Source organism: Lissotriton helveticus, chromosome 2_1 (assembly GCF_964261635.1).
Source record: "Lissotriton helveticus chromosome 2_1, aLisHel1.1, whole genome shotgun sequence".
Lineage (NCBI taxonomy): Eukaryota > Metazoa > Chordata > Amphibia > Caudata > Salamandridae > Lissotriton > Lissotriton helveticus.
The window spans coordinates 569,794,714-569,813,856 of record NC_136059.1 but is presented as its reverse complement, the minus strand read 5'-3'; the positions used below and the strand labels follow the sequence as shown (position 1 = coordinate 569,813,856).

At 46.7% G+C, this 19,143-nt stretch overlaps 1 protein-coding gene across 5 annotated transcripts in view; it reads left to right on the top strand.

The window, feature by feature from the left end:
• ANKRD31 (ankyrin repeat domain 31) overlaps positions 1-19,143 on the top strand; it is a 2,265,957-nt gene that overhangs the window by 709,312 nt on the left and 1,537,502 nt on the right. For all 5 annotated transcript variants that reach the window (XM_078675241.1, XM_078675243.1, XM_078675240.1 and 2 more), the window contains one exon: positions 5,978-6,120. In XM_078675241.1, the coding sequence (XP_078531367.1) occupies positions 5,978-6,120 (143 nt within the window). The remainder of the gene's footprint in view (positions 1-5,977; positions 6,121-19,143) is intronic.

Below are 19,143 nucleotides of genomic sequence, written 5' to 3'. Positions count from 1 at the left end.
GAGGCACGAGCTGTCCCACGCAGGTTCTCGCTGTCGGCGGTGTCTGTTCCGGATTCGGCGTCAACAGGCCTTGGCAAAGGCAACCCACGCGGTGAGTGGAAAAGGCGTCTGGTGCGGACCAGGAGGGTCCGGGGTGCTCCTCTTTTGGGAGGGAGAAAGGGCCAGTCTGGAGCAACCAGACCAGCAGTGTAGTTTTCGTGGATCGTCGTCTAGGAGGTCACTAGCCAGCCGGCAAGTGACCAGACATCGCGTCGAGCAGCAACCAAGCAAAAGGGCCCCACGCAGATCTCGTGGATGCTGGAGGGCTGGTCTTCGGTGCAGGAGCTGCTCGGGGCTGGGGCTTCTCAATCCCCAAAGCACTTTCTCGAGGATGCCTCTGAAGTCGTGCTGGAAGCGAAGTGCAGTTTCCTCAAGATGGCCGGTCTCACGTGTCTCGTCGCACCCACGGGTCTCAGCTGTGCTGCAGATGTGAGTAGAGGTCGGAGAGGTCTGGGAATCTGGGTCTCGTCGGGCTCTGAAGTCTGGATCCGACAGGAAGGACGACAAAGTGAACCGCTAGGACGCTTGATGGTGCCTGCAGTTGCAGGGTGGACACTCCTTGCCCACAAGGGAGATTCTTCAGTCTTCTGTGGAGCAGAACGTCGAAGTCCAGAGTTTCTTCTTTGTAGAGTTGTTCAGGATAATCTAACTTGGAAGGGGACCAGCTCCTACCTTTATCCTGCTAAAGGAGGTTGTACTAGTGACTAGGTCCCTCCCATGGGTGGGACCAGGAAGGGGGTGGTTACACCCCCTATCCTTTGTCCGGTTTCGCGCCAGAGCTGGGGCTGGAGTGCCCCAGCAACTGGTTTGAACCAGGGTATGCACAGGGACACCTTGTGTGCCCCAAGCATGTCTCATTCCTTTCAGGCCGGTCCTACCTAATACACAAAATCCTGTCTGGGGTGGTACTAGCACCTCCCAAGGCAGGAGACTCTTTGTCCAGGCCTCCCTCGCTGGAAGGACTCCCAGCAGCAGGAGGTCAGACTTGTGTCTGTGGTGGCAGCATCCATTTTGTGATACTGAGGCTCTGCTTAACTTTAACCGGGGTTCACAGTTACATACATGTCGTGTCCCTCTAAAAGGGTGGAATGCTACCCCCGTCGCAGTTGCAGGGTGGACACTCCTTGCCCACAAGGGAGATTCTTCAGTCTTCTGTGGAGCAGAACGTCGAAGTCCAGAGTTTCTTCTTTGTAGAGTTATTCAGGATAATCTAACTTGGAAGGGGACCAGCTCCTACCTTTATCCTGCTAAAGGAGGTTGTACTAGTGACTAGGTCCCTCCCATGGGTGGGACCAGGAAGGGGGGTGGTTACACCCCCTATCCTTTGTCCGGTTTCGCGCCAGAGCTGGGGCTGGAGTGCCCCAGCAACTGGTTTGAACCGGGGTATGCACAGGGACACCTTGTGTGCCCCAAGCATGTCTCATTCCTTTTAGGCCGGTCCTACCTAATACACAAAATCCTGTCTGGGGTGGTGCTAGCACCTCCCAAGGCAGGAAACTCTTTGTCCAGGCCTCCCTCGCTGGAAGGACTCCCAGCAGCAGGAGGTCAGACTTGTGTCTGTGGTGGCAGCATCCATTTTATGATGCTGAGGCTCTGCTTAACTTTAACCGGGGTTCACAGTTACATACATGTCGTGTCCCTCTAAAAGGGTGGAATGCTACCCCCGTCGCCAGAACTGGCGAGGGGTTAGTATTCCAATTCGTATAACACCTTACTCGACATGTTTTGATAATGCTATACCAAAGTTAGCAATAACCGCGAGGATTATAATGCACTTAAGAGTATATGGTATAGCGTTATCATGGAACAGCTATAAGGACTTGGTTCCGCAAGCTGCAGACAGGCTCAGCTCATGCTAGAGCACCATCTCACATAATTCCAAGCACTCTGCCTTCAGCATTGATAAGGCATGCCATAGGAGTGACTGATAGGAGTATATGTGTCCATTTTGGGGTTAGATATCGGTATACTATATCTACAGCAAAGGGTGACTACACCACCTTGCCCCAGCTGTCTTAGCAGCTAGTTGTGTCAGTTTGGATGGCCAGCCAGGGGTGGCATAATACATGCTGCAGCCCCTGGTAGGCCCTGGGTACACCTATGCCCTGGGTACCTAAGGTACACTGTACAGGGGCTGATATGGTAACCCAGCATCCAATTAGGTATGTACCTAAGGTACAGGGAGTCCATTTTACAGAGAGAGCAATTAGTCTGGGGTCCTGAATAGCAGGGCTTCAGGCCAACTAGGTCGAAAACCAGCTAAACACTAGGCAAAAAGTTGGGGGTAACCATAGTCAGATATCCACCTTCCTACAGGCACTGCGCCAAATTTTTCTGTTGTTACTATGCAGCCTATCTAGGCTAAAGCTGCCTCTATGATCCTGCCTGTTTTTACCTTTGAAAATAAAGGTTGTGTGTTTCAAAGAAACCCAGGGCAGTGTTTTCTTCTTTGCATTATCATATAATGTAATTTATATGTCTTTATTTAGCAAATGTAAAAGTTTTACATGCAATAATGGCAGTTTTTGAGCCTAGTATGGTGTATGTTCGGCTGCATATGTATATGTATATTATCTATATATATATGGTTATTTTATGTGTATTTATATGTATTTCTATATATATGTAGATATATGCATATTATTGGCTATTGCTCCGGGGTCTCACACGTGGGCGGGACTATTCAGTGCTTATGACTGTGATGAGTATACCCCTGGAAGAGAACTAGGATTACAGGTAAGTAACTTATCCTTACATGGCCCCACCGATTTTACCTGCACGGACCGCGGCTGCCTACTGGACAGATTTATAAGGGGCCGACTAGCACGATGTTTCATCAATCACAGAACATGCTCAGTTACAGCAAGGGTAGCATGTTGGTAACAGACAGATCTCTCAAACGGATGCTTAACTCACTGACAAAAATGTATATGTGGATGAGTGAGTCAATATGCGAGCTTTGACAACATTCTCGTTTAGGTGATATTCCATGTCAGCTTCCTGAAAATCCTGCTGTCAGTGCTATCAAACCTGGTGCCATAACCTGACCCTTGCTGCTGTCATTTCCTTTAGACCTAACTGCTGACATTCGCATGCATATTTGTTAATTAACCTTAGACCTCAACTGTAGAGCCATTGCTGTACCAATAGAGAAAACTTCCCTACTTTTGGTAGTAGGTAAGGGGATGAAAGGACTATCATGCGCCCAGTATGACCCATTTAATGACAAAATTGTAAAAACTAAAAAAGCCTCTATGTGGCTCTTTTGTTCTCCCCACCATTGTCTTGTCTGTTTCTATAATCTCCTTCTCTCTTTTAGACTTTTAGATATGTGTTTCTCTTTCCCTCACTCTCTATCAAGCCTCTACCTCTATCCATTTTATCTCTTCCTGCCTTTTCCCCTCTCGTTTTCTTTCTCCCCGGTCACTCATGTGCACCCCTTAGACTTATATTTCTTCCTCTACGAAGTCTCTTCTCTTGCTTCACCTTCATCTATATTCCCACCCTTGTCCCTTATCTTCAGCATCCTCACGATCTTCATTCTCACTTGCCCCTCTCTTGTTCTCTTGTATCCAGTTGTATCTATTAAACATACCTCTCAATTATTCTAATATTCCCACTCTCTCAGTGGCACCACTTCTCACATGCTCTTTCTTATTCTTAGTTGCCTCTACTACTCTGTCTCCGTCTGCACCACCTACGTCGAATACAAGGATTGTTGCAATCTCTAGTTCAAGGTACATTTTTCTGTACCACTCATTTTAACAATGGGTGCCACATTTGCTGCTGTTACTGGAAATATGAACCCCTTGTCCTAATGATGGGAGGCTAGTCATGCATCTAGTATTCTCTTCCCCAGAAATCGCCCCTGGTCTTATGTCTCACACTGTCCACTATTCTCACAACTACTCACTTGTTTTTTAACATTCATCTACTTCTTTTTGCTTTCTTTCATTTTTAGGTCTCGCCTGCCGACAGTGCATGCACTATCGCTGCAAGTGGTATTGTTTACTGTGAGGGGCTTGGAACCCATCCACTGCCTAGCAGTTGTTGGCATCGTCGCTACTTTCTTATTTGCTGCCTCCTAAGTGCCGGCACTTGCCAATGTCACTTCCTGGTCAGCAGCTTGGAACAGCGACCAAGTATTGATTGATTGACTTTTATTAGTGTCTTCCACTGTCCATCCGCTTTACTTTTATTAGTGTCTTTCCACTGTCCACCTTGCTGCTCTCTGCTTCAGATGCCAATTTATTTATTTTCCCCATTGCTTCTTTGCCTATCCCCCTTCCTTAGTCCCTTTCCAGGCCCCATCCATTGTGTTGTTTCTTCCCCTCCCACTACTCTACCCTTGTCCGTGTTGCTTCTTTTCTCCCACCCCACCTTCCCATTTATGTGTTGCATAAGAAAAAAAATCTGCGTAACTAGTCCCACACATTTTCAAAAGGCCATATAGACAGCAGCTCTGTACGTAGCAGGGCGCCTGACCCTGGAGCGCAGCCGTTGTGTTTACAACATTGCTTTTGATGGGTATTTGGAAAAAGCGTTTTTATGACCGCCCTGTGCTCTTTTGTACATGGAATTGCCACACCACCAGGGATACACTTAGAGTGCTCCTAAGCGTACTGAAAAAATTATGCCATTATCTTATACAGCTGGTGTCTGGAGTCAGCAAGCAATGCACACAAGTATTGACGAAGCCAATCGGTCTCAACAATGCAAAAGCTATTGGCAAAACCAAATCTGTTGGCTTTGCCAATGCTTGTTTTAAAAGTATGAGCCTCACACTTTCTCTTCTCAAGCCCTCACCTTCCTTTCTCCATCTCTCATACCGTCCTCTCACTTTTCATTTGTGCGCCCATTTCTGTCATTCCTCTAAAAATCAGCTTTCTGTCCTCAGTTCTCTCAAGCTGAGCACACGACTCTTTCTGTCAATCAGCTCACTATTGTCTCTCATACATTCCTTTCTCCCATCTTACCTTGACCTGTCCACTGGTCTAGCCATTTCACACCCTTCTTTCAAAGCTCCTCTTTTCTGTCGCACACACTCCTCTTACCAAGCCATTTTCAGTCTCACACACACCCTCATGTCTCAATGACATGCTCCTCTCACAAACATATGCACACATTCCATTATCTTCTTCAAATCCGTTCCCTGGTAAATCGCACTTACTTGCCCTTCTCACATACTCCATTTCCCAAAACACTGCCCTCTTCTGCTCAGACCATTTTCTCAGCTCCTGTTTCTCACAAGCACTTTCTGTTGTTTGCTCCCTCCCTTATACAGATGTAGATCCTCGAGGATGGCTGTGTTTTTATGTTTGTTATCACCAGTTTGACTATTGAATGATTATGTTTGAAGATTGCACTGCTGAGAATGTAGCTGTGTTCCATAACATGGTATCCTTGATATAGAGGCTGTGCTGATGAAGTATGAAGAGAAAATCATATGCATGTTTATTGACTTTAATCAACGCAGTGACGACGATTTCAAGGTGAAACATTAATATTTCGTTGGGAAATTGGAGCAGCATAACACTTTGTGGCCCTTTTTTAAATACTCGTTTTATTTTGATTTTTTAATTTTCCACGGATTGTGAAGTACCTGTTACCTAATAGGTCATTATTATCTAGAGCAGCCCACCACAGCCTAAGTAACAATGTCCTAGACAGGCACACAGGTGCCAACCTCTTCAAAAGCGCCACGCAATCCCAGCCTCAGTGCTGCACTTGTTCAAAATGCTGAGGGCAGCCAGTGCTGTGGTTTCTCTACTTAAACATAAGCTACCTATAAAACTGTAGATTGTGTTCGTTTGTAATGATAGCTGCTGCTTGCCACTTTTGCCGATAAATAGCATTCTGGATTCTTTGCTAAAGATACCTTTACACAGAGTTATGTTCAACTGTTTGCTGAAACTACATGTTTTTGTATTATTTTTAGGCTGGGCCCCTTTGCACGAGGCAAGTCTAGCAGGGTACTGCAGTATTACAAAGGAGTTGTTAGAAGGTGGAGCTGATGCTAACCTGAAAGGCCTTGAGCAGGAAACACCAATTCGTGATGCAGTGAGAGAGGGGCATTATGAGGTATTGATAATGTATTGTACTTTTGCAATCAATCCAGTTAGCTGTTGGGACAGTGTATCTGTGTCAATAACACAGTTAGATATATTGCAATATGCACAGCTAGACATACTACATTGTTTCTTTTTTAATAACTTCGTTTGTAGTTTGAGGGTACAGAAGACAAAAGCGCCACAAGAATGGCGAAGCTATATTATAAGACAGCATTGCCAGAAGCAGGCTAGTAATACTGTAGACTCTTAAACTCAATGGGACCATGCAGGGCCGCTAACTAGCCAGGTTGTCCACGCCCAAAAGTTGAATTGAAAGACGTTTTCTAGTTTCTAATCATTGTTTTGAAAGAGCTAAAGGAGGTATAGCTGCCAGTAACTTAGGGGAAACAGAAGCACCAACCAGCAGGGTAAGGTGCGTTGCCCTTTATTGTGCCGTTCTTCCCGCATCGCCTAACAAAACAAAAGTGTCTCCATTTCCAAATCGATAGCTGTTATCTCTTTTATGTAAGGTAAAATCTCATCCCTAAAAGAAGCGGCGGGGCAAATCGTGTACAGCATTCTGCCTGGGTCAGCGCCCCCTCACCAGCACAAGTCAGGAGTGTTGAACATGTTCCTCAGAAGGGCTGTGGTCAGCGACCATCGCGTCATTAATTCGGACGCGTTCTCTTTGAGTTGAGAGCAGGGTCGGACTGGCACATAAAATATACCTGGGCACCAAAATAATAGTGGCTCCCCATTAGCGAATAAGATAGCTGAAAAAGTGGACCACGTATGCAAATAAGGCCTGTGTTAAATTTGTAAAGGCACGCTGTATTTGCATTTTGCAAGGCAAAGGAAACTGCGTGCTTTTGTGTTTGCTGCAGGCTATTTTCGTGGCAATCAGTGAAATCAACAGGAAACAAGCATTGGCATAGCCATAAAGCAGTGGTTCCCAAACTTTTTTGACCCATGGCTCCCTTGACCTAATTGGCAGTTGGCCGTAGCTCCCCCCCATTTTTTTTAAAGGTGGACGGGTGGGTGGGGATGTAAGCCCGGCCTCGGGAGTACTTCCTGTTGCACTCTGACTGCCCCCTCTGTCCATGCCTGCCCCTGCGCCCTCAGACTACCCTTCTGTGCATGCCTCTTTTCTTCGTGACCTCCGAATACCCCTTCTGTCAATGCCATCTCTATAAGTGCTTTCTGACTCCCCCTTCTATCCATGCCTGCTCCCTTCGTGCCCTGAGACTCCCCCTTGCCTCCATGCCTTCTCCCTTTGTGCCCTGAGACTGCCCCTTTCCTCCATGCCTGCTCCCTTCGTGCCCTGAGACTGTCCCTTTCCTCCATGCCTTCTCCCTTCGTGCCCTGAGACTGCCTCTTTCCTCCATGCCTGCTCCCTTCGTGCCCCGAGACTGCCCCTTTCCTCCATGCCTGCTTCGTGCCCTCTATCCATTATCTCCATGCCTGTTCTCTTTGTGCCCTCACACTCAGGCACGCAACACCCATTGGACTCAAAGGGCTCCCCCTCACCCCAAACAAACCCCAGTCTCCTCCCCCAGTCGTGTGTGGCAGCCTGGGGATAAGACCTCCTGGGGACACACGCAGCCGCACCCGAGCACTTCACCGGTCTTTAAAAGACCATTTGGATGTTAATGAGGCCTTGCTGTTGTTTCACCCCTTCCAAGAGCCCCTGCAGCTCCACTCTGCATGTTGCTTAAAGATCAGACTACCCTTTCTTTCCATTCCTGTTTCCTTAAAGTGGCTGATTTTACACGATTATGCAGGTGGCATTTCTAAATTTCTAGCGCTGCCACTGCAATGTCCCACATCACGCCCCAGGCAACTCATAACGGCGCACCGGGGTGCCGCGGCGCACAGTTTGGGAACCACAGCCATAAGGTCTCGCCTATGGCTTTGCCAATATGGTTTAGCCATGTTGTACCCTAGTGTGGCTGCTATTCTGTATGACTAAAAGTTATTGGTGTAAAGGGGCATAGAGTGAAGTGCTCTAAAGTTGAGTAGAGTGTACTGTCTTAGGGTGCTGTTGCGTAGAGTAGCGTGATGTAGAGTGCAGTGCCGTGGCATAGAGTGGAGTGGCGTTGCGTAGAGTGGATTAGTGTTGCATGAACTGGGGAGGTGTACAGTGGAGTGACATCGATGGAGTGGTGTGGCACTGTGTTTAATGGCCTTACATGGAGTGGCGTTGCAGGGAGTAGTGTTGCGTGGGGTGACGTTGCGTAAAGTGGTGTGGCGTGGATTATTGTGGAGTGCAGTTGCTTTGAGTGCAGTTGTGTAGAGTGTAGTGGTGTTGCGTAGAGTGGAGTATTATTGTGTGGTGTAGCGTTGCATGGAGTTGCAAGGCATAGCGGGGAGTGCAGTTGTGCGGACTGGCGTTGGGTAGAGTGGATTGGCATGGCGTTGCATAGGGGGACATTGCGCAAAGTGGCATTACGTAGAGTGGAGTGGCGTTATGCAGATTGGAGTTCAGTTGTGTGGTATTGCGTGCATCGGTGTTGCATAGAGTGGAGTGGCGTTACATAGAGTAGAGTTCAGTTGCGTGGAGTAGCATTGCGTAAAGCGCAGTGGTGTTGCATAGAGTGGATGGGCATTGAGTGGGGCGGAGTGGCATTGTGTAGAGTTGTGTGGCTTTGTATGGAGTGAAGTTGCGTAGAGTGGCGTCACGTAGAGTGACATGACGTAGAGCGGAGTGGCGTATTGCGTAGAGCAGAGTGACATTGCATGGAGTATTGTGACGTTGCATGCAACGGATTGACGTTGCATGGCGTGGCATAGAGTGGAGTGGCATTACATAGAGTGGTGTTGTGTGGAGTGGCTTAGAGCGGAGTGGCTTGGTGTAGAGGAGTGCCGTTGCTTGGAGTTGACATGGAACTCTTCTAGGTGAGAGAACTGTTGGTAGAAGTGTGAGGGATCATGCACATTTGTCCATCCCCAATGGCGATGTCCCAAATCAAAGTGGTTTTGGCACACATTAATACATTTTTTTAGGCTGGCTTGCTTAAATTCCCATCCTGTATTGTTCTTGGCCTTGTTAATAGACAAACTTTGCCCTTAAAGTCCCATAGCCATGGCTTTTCCGTCATGCGCTGCCGAACAAGTCATCATAGCTTTATGGGGGCTCAGGTCCGAATCCAGATCCTGTTTGAACAAACTATGGGATCTACTTTGAATGGAGAAAAATGTAGTGCACTAGACCACAAGTGGATCAATTTGATAACGTTTGGGGCCTTTTTATATCATTCCTGGCCAAAGAGTTAAGAGGCCAAAGAGTTAGAGGACTTGTGTGCTCGAGATATTTGAAAATTCTGCAACTAACCTGGGAGGAGCACTCCGGGACCCAGTGGGCACCTACTGACTCCTCTTGCATCTAGGAGACTGTGTGAGGTTGTTTCGTACACAGGATCGGATTGACCTATGAACAGCGTAGGACTTGGACTGAATTAACAAATCTAGCACAATCAGAATGGGAGCAGAGGGGGGTGTTCTATGTTGCTATGTTGGGGTTTGGTTTACTTTTTCCCCTAGTTTCATTGCAGCCTTCCTACGGCTCTCCCCACTAGCTGTTGGTTGTAGGTGGGTGTGTGTAAGTGATTTACAAAAAGAAAAAGAGTGAACTCATAAAAAGTGTTAATTTAGAATCTAACTCAGTGATACCTTTTTAGAATGGATCCGGTGATAGCCATAGTTAATCACAGCATGTAGGGTTTTCGCAAAATTGCCTGTCAGTCCAAATTCTAGATGCAGTGCTTGGATAGTGATTGAGGGCCCCAAGGAGCAAAACCTATGTAATATTTCCCATAATGCTTTGTGTTTGAAAAAAACACACACAATCCACACACTATATGTTTTATACATACAGCAGCATGACAAGGATTTTTACATTGAAGGCGTGAATTCATTGCTTTAAAGGCCTATCACTTGATTTATAAACCGTCCCCTGCCGGATGGGGAAAGCCTTAACAACCTGCTGAATAATGTGATGCATCTTTTCCAAGTCATGACAAAGCACTCCACATAAATAAGAGAACGTCTTCACACATTTATTCTTTCATGACCAAACACCGATTTATGTGGAATATACCGTCGCCTTCCTTTGAAATCCACAATCCTGCTCTTTAAAACATTAAAAATGTTTAGCCACATAGCAAAGCATTTCATCCAAGCCACTTTAGATACCTACCGTATTAAAATAACCTTGTTATTGTTAAATTTAATATTTGGGGGTTTTTCTAAAGCTTTTTCTATTAGAGAAATGTATTGGTCAGTTGGACCACCTGTTGTACTTACACTTACATAAGTGAGCACCATATACTTAACCAGCCTCTCACATTGGTGTGCAGCGGTTGAGGTTCAAGCCTGCATTGTTTTACCAGCTAATCTAGGTTTGGATTAGTTGAAAAATTACCACTAGCAGTATGTTATGTCATGTTATGTTAATGTGGCTTGTATAGCGCGCAGCTGCCCCAGCGAAGGGGCGTCCCGGCGCTTGCAGCTACAGAGAGTAAGATGCACAGTGACCAGAAACATAGTAACAACTAAGAGAACCATAAGTTAGGCTAACGGAAAGAGGCAAGTCTTGACAGCTTTCCTAAATGCGAGTAAACAGTCCATACCACGGATCTGTTCTGGCAGGGAGTTTCACAGCCTAGCTGCCAGGTAGCGGAAGGAGCGCCCTCCCGCCCGGCTGCGCTTAACCCGATGGACAGCGACCAGGTGCTGATCTGCCGACCGTAGCCTGCGTGTGGGGACATACAGGGTGAGCAAATTGCTCAACAGGCTGGGGTTAACTGATTTCACAATTTTAAAATATAGGCACAGTGCCTTAAATTGAATCCTTTTCTCCAAAGGAAGCCAATGCAGCTTCCGGATGGTATCAGCAGCAGAACAGAATCGCGGAAGGCCTACAAGGGCTCTGGCAGCGGCATTTTGGGCGTGTTGCATCCGACATATTTCGGCCTTATTTGCCCCAAGTCAAAGAGTGCTGGCATAATCAAGGCATGAAAGGATGGTCGCCTGTATAACCAGCTGACGAGTAGTGGGGTCGAAAAATTTCAGAAGCGGCTTAAAACCCCGCAACAGGCCGAAACAGGTGCCGGCGACTTTCCTAGTGTGGTCCCGAAAGCTAAGGGATGCATCCATCCAAACCCAAGGTTTTTGACCAAAGTCTTTGGCGTAGGGACTGCACCCTGAACAGTTGGCCACCACTGCTCGTTCCATTAATTAACGTTCTTCCCAACCGGCAGAACCTCGGTTTTGTTGGCATTAAGTTGCAGACAGTTGGAAGCCATCCATCGAGCCACAGCCGCCATTCCATCTCTAAACCTAGAGGCGTTAGGGGAGGAACCTTCCACCAAGGTGACAACCAACTGCGTATCGTCGGCATATGAGACCATAACAAGGTCCCATTGCCTGGCGACCGCAGCCAGAGGTTGGACATAAAGATTAAACAAGGCCGGGCTCAGGGCTGAGCCCTGGGGTACTCCCTGATTAATGGAATGGGCTTGAGAAAGAAACGGAGGAGCGGACACTCTGAAAGATCTCTCTGTCAGAAAAGATCTGAACCATTCCAGAGCTGACCCGATCACTCCAGCCTCCTCGAGCCGCTGTAGCAGGATGTTATGTGAGACCGTGTCAAAGGCGGCACTAAGGTCTACCAAAATACCGTATTTTCTGGCGTATAAGACGACGGGGCGTATAAGACGACCCCCTACTTTTCCTTTTAAAATATAGGGTTTGGGCTATGGTCGCTTGCTTATTAAATGACACCGGCGTATAAGACGACCCCCAACTTTTGAAAAGATTTTCAAGGGTTAAAAAGTCGTCTTATACGCCAGAAAATACGGTAAGTGTCGCACTTTGACCGTCATCAAGAATGGACCGCAGGTGCTCAGAAGGGGCCAAAAGAGCGGGCTCCGCTTTTAGGCACATATAATATTTAGATAGACTAAGTAAGTTCTACTGATATAATAGAATGGTTGATAAGGATCTAGCACATCCCTTGCTCCAATCTGAGCAAGTTTAGTTTCCACTAGGGTAGGTAGGTGCAACAACACACTACACCTAGACATGTGTTAAGTACTGGACCCAAATTGGGCCCAGTCTTCTAGATACAGTGGTCTTAAGTTCCAGGAACTATGGACCCTGTGTACTTCTAGGAAGTTAAAGACAGGTAGCAATCCAACCACTAAGTATCTCTTAGAGCTTCTCATCCTAGATGATACCCAGAACAGGTCAGGTGATCAGGGCAAAGTCGGTGGGGATGGTCCAGAAGATGGGGCAGGAGGGGTAACCCCCAGTGACCCTAATTCTGAACATGATCAAGAGGAGTCTGAGGACTCCATCTTGATGAACTTTGATCCAGGGAATAGTGCAGATGGCACAGGGGGTGTCCCTAGAAGTAGTTTCCCCTTTATTCCTCCTGGGAGGGTTCAGAGCAGGCAGAGGAGATCTAGATCTTGTTCTGCTGAGCCAAGTGCTTCAGTACATTCCATTGGCACCTCAATCTCTAGCCAGGGAGAGCACTCCTTGGAGAGGGAATAGGACCTGATCAAACTTAAAAGAGTTAGACTCAGGCTCAGGTGAGATCAGTTGGCCATTGACAAGGGGGCCCTGGTAGCCCAAAAAGCTAGGAAAAATCGGGGATTAGATTCCCATGGTGGCAGCCCAAGTGTACCTAGAATCAGGGGACCATCCTTTGACACTAGGAACCTGAGCAGGATAGTCACTCCTTCAGAAATAGACTTCTGCCTTAGAGGCCTGTAAAGTTCAGAAGGTCCCTGAAGGGCAGTGGACAGCTATCCTGTGGCTCTACTTTGCGAACAAATGTAGAGATAAGCGCCTCACTGTTATAGAAGAGGATGCTGACAATTATTCAGTTCTGAAGAGTGCACTCTAACCACTGAGCAATACAAGATTAAGTTCAGAGACACCCAGAAGGCACACATCCAGAACTGGGTAGATGTCATTGATAGTGCTATTCATGGAAGCAAGCTTCAGGACTATGAAGAACTGTACAATTTGATAATGAGGGAGCACATCCTTAATAACTGTCAGAACCAACTTTTGCACCAGTACCTGTGGACTCTGATCTGACCTCTCCTCAAGAATTGGGAAAGAAGGCAGACAAATGGGTCCGCCCTAGGGTTAAGCAGAAGAACCATAGTAGTGGAAGTGACCAAAAGAAGCAATATTCTTCTAAAGTCAAGGAGAAGGATGGGGAAAAGGGCAATGACAAAAAGGAGTCTTCTCAAGGTCCCCAAAAACCTGTATCTGGGGGTGAGTCCCAAAACTCCCAAAAAAGTCGAAAAGAAACCTTGGTGTTATATATGTAAAGTAAAGATCCATTGGGCAAGCGATTCTGATTGTCCAAAGGCCAAGGAACCTACTATCACACCCCGAAGGCAACTGCACCCCCTAGCACTAGTACAAGTGATCGTACAGCAACCAAGGGAATAGTTGGGCTAATCTTGGGTTCTGCAATGAGTTCTGGCCTAGTCAGAAATCCAGCTCAGGTTGTTCTAGTCTGTGATGGTGGCATTGATCCTGCCACCGTACTAGTAAATGTCACTAATTTGGGCAGGTATCAGCAACAGCCTTTGATCAATGGAGAGGAAGCAATAGCTTTCCGGGACACAGGGTTCAGTGTCACCATGGTGACAGAGAAACTTGTGTTCCTTGAACAGGTCATACTTGTAGCAATGACAGGACTGATCATTCCTTTGCAGTTGTGAATCTCAGCTGGGGAGGGGTAACTGGACCTAAGAGAGTTGTGGTATCTCCAGACCTACCTTTAGATTGTCTGTTGGGCAATGATTTAAAAACTTCAGCCTGGTCTGCCAGTGTCTTTGCTGTAATCAGGGCTCAGGTCAAAAAGCTCAGCACTGAAGGAGAACTGGATCCTGGAAACATTTACCAGATTGCTCCTAAGAGAAGGAACAGGAAGGGTAAAGAATTATCCTCCTCCCAGACTCCCAGTGAGGATCAGTTTCATTGAGGGAGATTTCAGTCCCTCTAAAGGAACTGTCCCAGAGGAACGTGGGTCTGACCAGGCAGTTTTTGGTGTTAGGGGGTCCGTCCAGGGCAGACTTGAGTTTGGAGCATCAATCCTGCTCTTGAACCTCTCAGACAGCAAGCTGCTGCAATGGTAGCTGGGAATTTCAGTGGTTACCATAGGATCTATTGGGAAGAGGGGCTTCAATATTGTGAAGGTAGAGACCCCACACCGGGTGTCTGCAGGAGGTTGGTAATACTTCAGAAGTTCCGTTTTGTTTTCTATCCCTAACACATGACATCCCCCTTGCAGGACACCGTGGGCAAAGTAAGACTTGGGACAAGATTATCCCTTATTTTTACTGGCCCCATATTGAGGACACAAAGGAGTTTTGTCTCTCCCGTGTCGCTTTCCAAGCCAGTGGTAAGTCAGGTGGCACTACAAAGGCCCCCTTAATTCCACTTCCAGCGGTTGGGGTTCCCTTTGAGAGGGTAGGGATTGACATTGTTGGTCCCCTGAACCCTCCAACCGTATCTGGTCACAATTAAATCCAGGTGGTGGTGGACCATGTCACTAGGTATCCAGAAGCAATTCCCCTTAGAACCACTACAGCTCCTGTAGTGGTCAGGGCCCTCCTGGGAATGTTTTCCAGAGTGGGCTTCCCTAAGGAGGTCTTAACAGACAGAGGTACCAACTTTATGTCTAGTTACATAACCGCAATGTGGAAAGAGTGTGAAGTAAACTATAGGTTTACCACACTCTACCAACCACAGTGTAATGGGTTTGTTGAAAGGTTCAATAAGACCCTGAAGGGTATGATCATCGGACTTCAAGAGAAGCTCAGGCGAAAATGGGATGTTTTACTACCCTGCCTTCTCTTTGCCTACAGAGAGGTTCCTCAGAAGGGGGTTGGCTACAGCTCATTTGAACTTCTGTAGGACATCCAGTTAGGGGTCCATTGTTTCATGTTAAGGAGGGCTGGGAGCAACCTCCTAAACAGGACATTGTGGACTATGTCCTTGGCCTGCGTTCATGTATGGCTGAGTAAATGAAGAAGGCCAGTAAAAACCTTGAAGCAACTAAAGAGCTTTAGATAGCCTGACATGACCAGAAAGCTGTCCTGACTGTTTACCAGCCAGGCCAGAAAGTGTGGGTGCTGGAGCCTGTGCCCCCAGCAGCTCCCCAAGACAAATGGAGTGGCCCCCACAATCCTTGAATGGAAAGGTGAAGTCACCTACTTGGTTATTCTAGGCACCCCAAGACGTCTCCACAGGGTACTTCATGTGAACCGCCTAAAACCTTTTGAGGACAGGGCTGAAATGAGCTTGCTCATGGCCACTGGTGAGGAACAGGAGGAAGAGAGTGACTCTCTTCCTGATCTCTTCTCTCGGAACCCCGTTGATGGGTCAGTTTCAGTAGTCCTGGCAGGCAGCCTCACTGGAGAAACCCTGTGGTCCCCCATTGTTTCAGGGATGGGATTGATCCTGGAACCCCTCTTCAAGTTTGCTGATGGATTCTTACGACCCATTATCCAAGGAACAGAGACATATTTGAAATTGATTGATTGATTTGTAGATTTATAAAGCGTGCGATTGCCCATGGGCGTCTTGGAGCTGGATAGAAGCAGGAGACCAGATAGCTGTCAAGTTTTACATTTCTAGCCGGCGGTGAACAGCTAGGTTTTTATCTCTTTTCTAAATGAAAGCAGGGAGGGGCTGTTTTTAATTGTCTTTGGGAGCAGATTCCATGCCTTAGCTGCAGGCAGCAAAAAGTTCCTCCCCCCCACCGGACCTGTTTAAATCTTGGCACATGAATCAGTTTTAGATGACTGGATCTCAAGGTCGTAGACTGCTCATACCATTTTAGGTGAGTTTTCAAGAACTGCGAACCCATCCCATGGAGGGCTTTGTAGGCCAGACACAATTATTTAAATGTTATTCTTTTTCCTATTGGGAGCCAGTGGAGGGATCTCAGTCTGTGTGCTATTGACTCGTACCTGGGAATGTTCAGCACCAGCCTGGCTGCTGTGTTTTGCAGGTGCTGTAGTTTTGCCAGATGCTGGACCTGGATCTCAGCATATAGAGCGTTTCCATAGTCCACCCTCGATAAGGCCAGCGTTGTTACCACTGTTTTACAGGACTCCTGGGGAATGAACGGCAGGAGTTTCCTGATCTTTTTCAGAATGTACCAAATGGATGAAGCTAATTTGTTAGTCTGTGCCTGATATGACAGTTTATTCTCCAGGAGAATTCCCAGTTTTTTTTTACCTTATTAACTGGGGATGGGCGATTGCCAAGGCTGTTAGGCCACCAGCCCTGTGACCAGATTTGCATGTGTTTCCCCAACAGCATGACTTCGCTTTTATCCCAATTTAGTTTTAGGCAATTGACCTGCATCCATTGGTTGATCTGTTCCATGCAGTTTTTAAAACTTTCAGCCGTTTCTTTGACATTGTTAGCAATTGACACCACGATTTGGGTGTCATCGGCTTAGGAGACTGGAAGGAAGCCGCAGTCCCTTATGATTTCCGCCAGGGGTGCCACGTACAGGTTAAACAAAGTGGGATTTAGGGAGGACCCCTGGGGTACACCACATGGAGAGTTGAAAGATTTAGATTTCGCCTCTCCCAGCTCTACTATGAACGTCCTGTTGGACAAGTAAGAGGCCAACAGAGTTCGAGCTGACTTGTGCACTCCAGCTTCTCTAAGACGGGTGCGGAGAGTGTCGTGATTTACCTATCAAAGGCCGCCGAGAGATCCAATAAAATCAAGGCGGCCTTTCCTCCAGCATCCAGTACACTCCTAAGTTCCTCAGTAGCCATCAACAGGGCTGTTTCTGTTCCATGCCCTTCTCGGAAGCCAAATTGTGAGTGATCTAAGGCATTTGCCTCCCTGAGGAATTGAGACAACTGTCTATTCACTAGTTTCTCCAGAACTTAACAGGCAAACGGAATTCTTGCAATGGGTCTGTAATTACCCGGTTCTTGTGGGTCTAGGTTAGGTTTCTTTAATAGCGGCAACACTGATGCTGTTTTCCATGCCTCTGGAAAGTGGCCGGATTTAATTATTTCTGTGAAGAGCAGACCTAATTGCTCATTCAGTAGGTCCAGGAAGAGGTGCATCACCTTAGGTGGGCAAGGGTCAGTTGTACCCCTGGATTTAGTTGACCTAACCACCTGGAGAATCTGCTCTATTGAAGGTGACCGAAAGTGGAATGAGTGGTCCCTTGTAGGTGGTGAAATTTCACCCTTTGGTTCAGTGTTGGACAGCGTGTGGGTAGGATTTACTGTCCTCTTGAAGGACTCATATACCATGGAGACTTTATCTACAAAAAACTGGCCCAGACTGTTGCAGTAATCTGAGCTTATTTCTGTTTGAATGGAGCTGTACATTTTTGTTCGTTTTTTAACTGTGGAGAAGAGTTCTTTGCTAGAATTTTTTGCCTCCTCTATTTCTTGCGTGACGTATTTGCTTTTTTCTGCTAGTATTAGTTTTTTGTAGATGGCCAGCGAGGTTTTGTGGTCCTCTTTTAGCCCTTGATCATAGTTCGACCTTCATTTTTATTCTAACTTTCTGCAGAGTTGATTGTGTCTTTACTGAGTTCGTAAACCATGGTTGGGAAGGTGTTTTGCTCATTGACGTGTTCTTTTTTTGAGGTACTGCTGCTTTAATGGCCGAATTGATCCAGCTCAAAATTTGGTTTGTGGCTACGTTACAGTCTTTGTCTAATTCCGGGATTGATCTTGTTAAATGTTCCTTTAGAATAGGGGAATTTGTTTTTGACCAATTAAAGAATGAAGCGTGCCTATGTGGTAGTGACAATACCGCTATGTCCTTGTCTATGTTTATAGCAAATATTATTGCCTTAGGATCTGACCAGGGCACTGGTAGGACTTCTATTGTCCTGACGTTCTTGTTGGATGTAAAAATCCTATTGAGCGTGTGTCCTGCCTTATGGGGGTTCAGCATTACAATCTGGTCCATGGCTAGGTTAGCTAGTGCATCTAACAGTGTTGTTAAACTGGTGTCAGAACTTTTTTCTAGATGCAAATTAAAGTCTCCCAGAACCGTGAAGTCTGAGTTCTTCACACTAGATTCCAGAAATGGGCTCAACAATTGTATCAGAAAGAGACCAAGGATATTCTACGCGTCCTGAACACGTCACCATTTGATGAAGAAACACAATGCCTCATTGGACTTGACACAGAGAGTTTGTATACTAGCCTCGCACATTCAGAAACATTGGAGATTCTGGAGGCTGTCCTCTTCAATACAGATTGGAAATACCAGACAGCTCGCAATCTGGTGATGGAATGCTGCCACCTCGCTTTGACAGAGAACTTCTTTGCTTTCGAGGACCAACTCTTCCTACAAAAGCACGGAACCAGTATGGGCAGCACTTTTGCTCCAAGCGTGGCGGATTTGTACGTCCACCACCTTGAACAACATAAGATCTTGTCATCACACAACCCCTATAAAGACAACTTAGGGCACTGGAAGAGGTATATAGATGATGTTCTTGTCATCTGGAATGTAGATGAGAACATAGCGGAGTCATTTATTACATGACTCAAAGATCAGAACCAATATTTGAAATTTACTTACACCATCTCAGGAACCACAATGTTTTTCCTGGATCTGGTTGTCACTGCTAATGGATCTGGTCTTAAGACGACGTCAAGGCCACGGCAAAGAATTGTCTCAAGTTTTGACAGCCACCACCGGAGACATCTGAGGGAGAATCTGCAGTTCGGGCAGTTCCTACATCTGCGGAGGAATTGTTGTGAGGTGCAGGATTTTAAGTTACAAGCGACTGATCTCAACACCCAGTTGCAAGCACATAACTATCCAGACAGAATAGTATCACGTGCCATGAAAAGAGCCAGAAATATTGACAGACAAGCAGTTCTGAATTATAAAATAAAAGAACCAGATGTAACAGATCCTATATGCATCACAACGTACAACCGTGCTTCAAACACCATCACTACGATAATAAACAATCAACGGCGTATTCTAGGTGGCTGCATGGTGACGCTACCCATGCCTA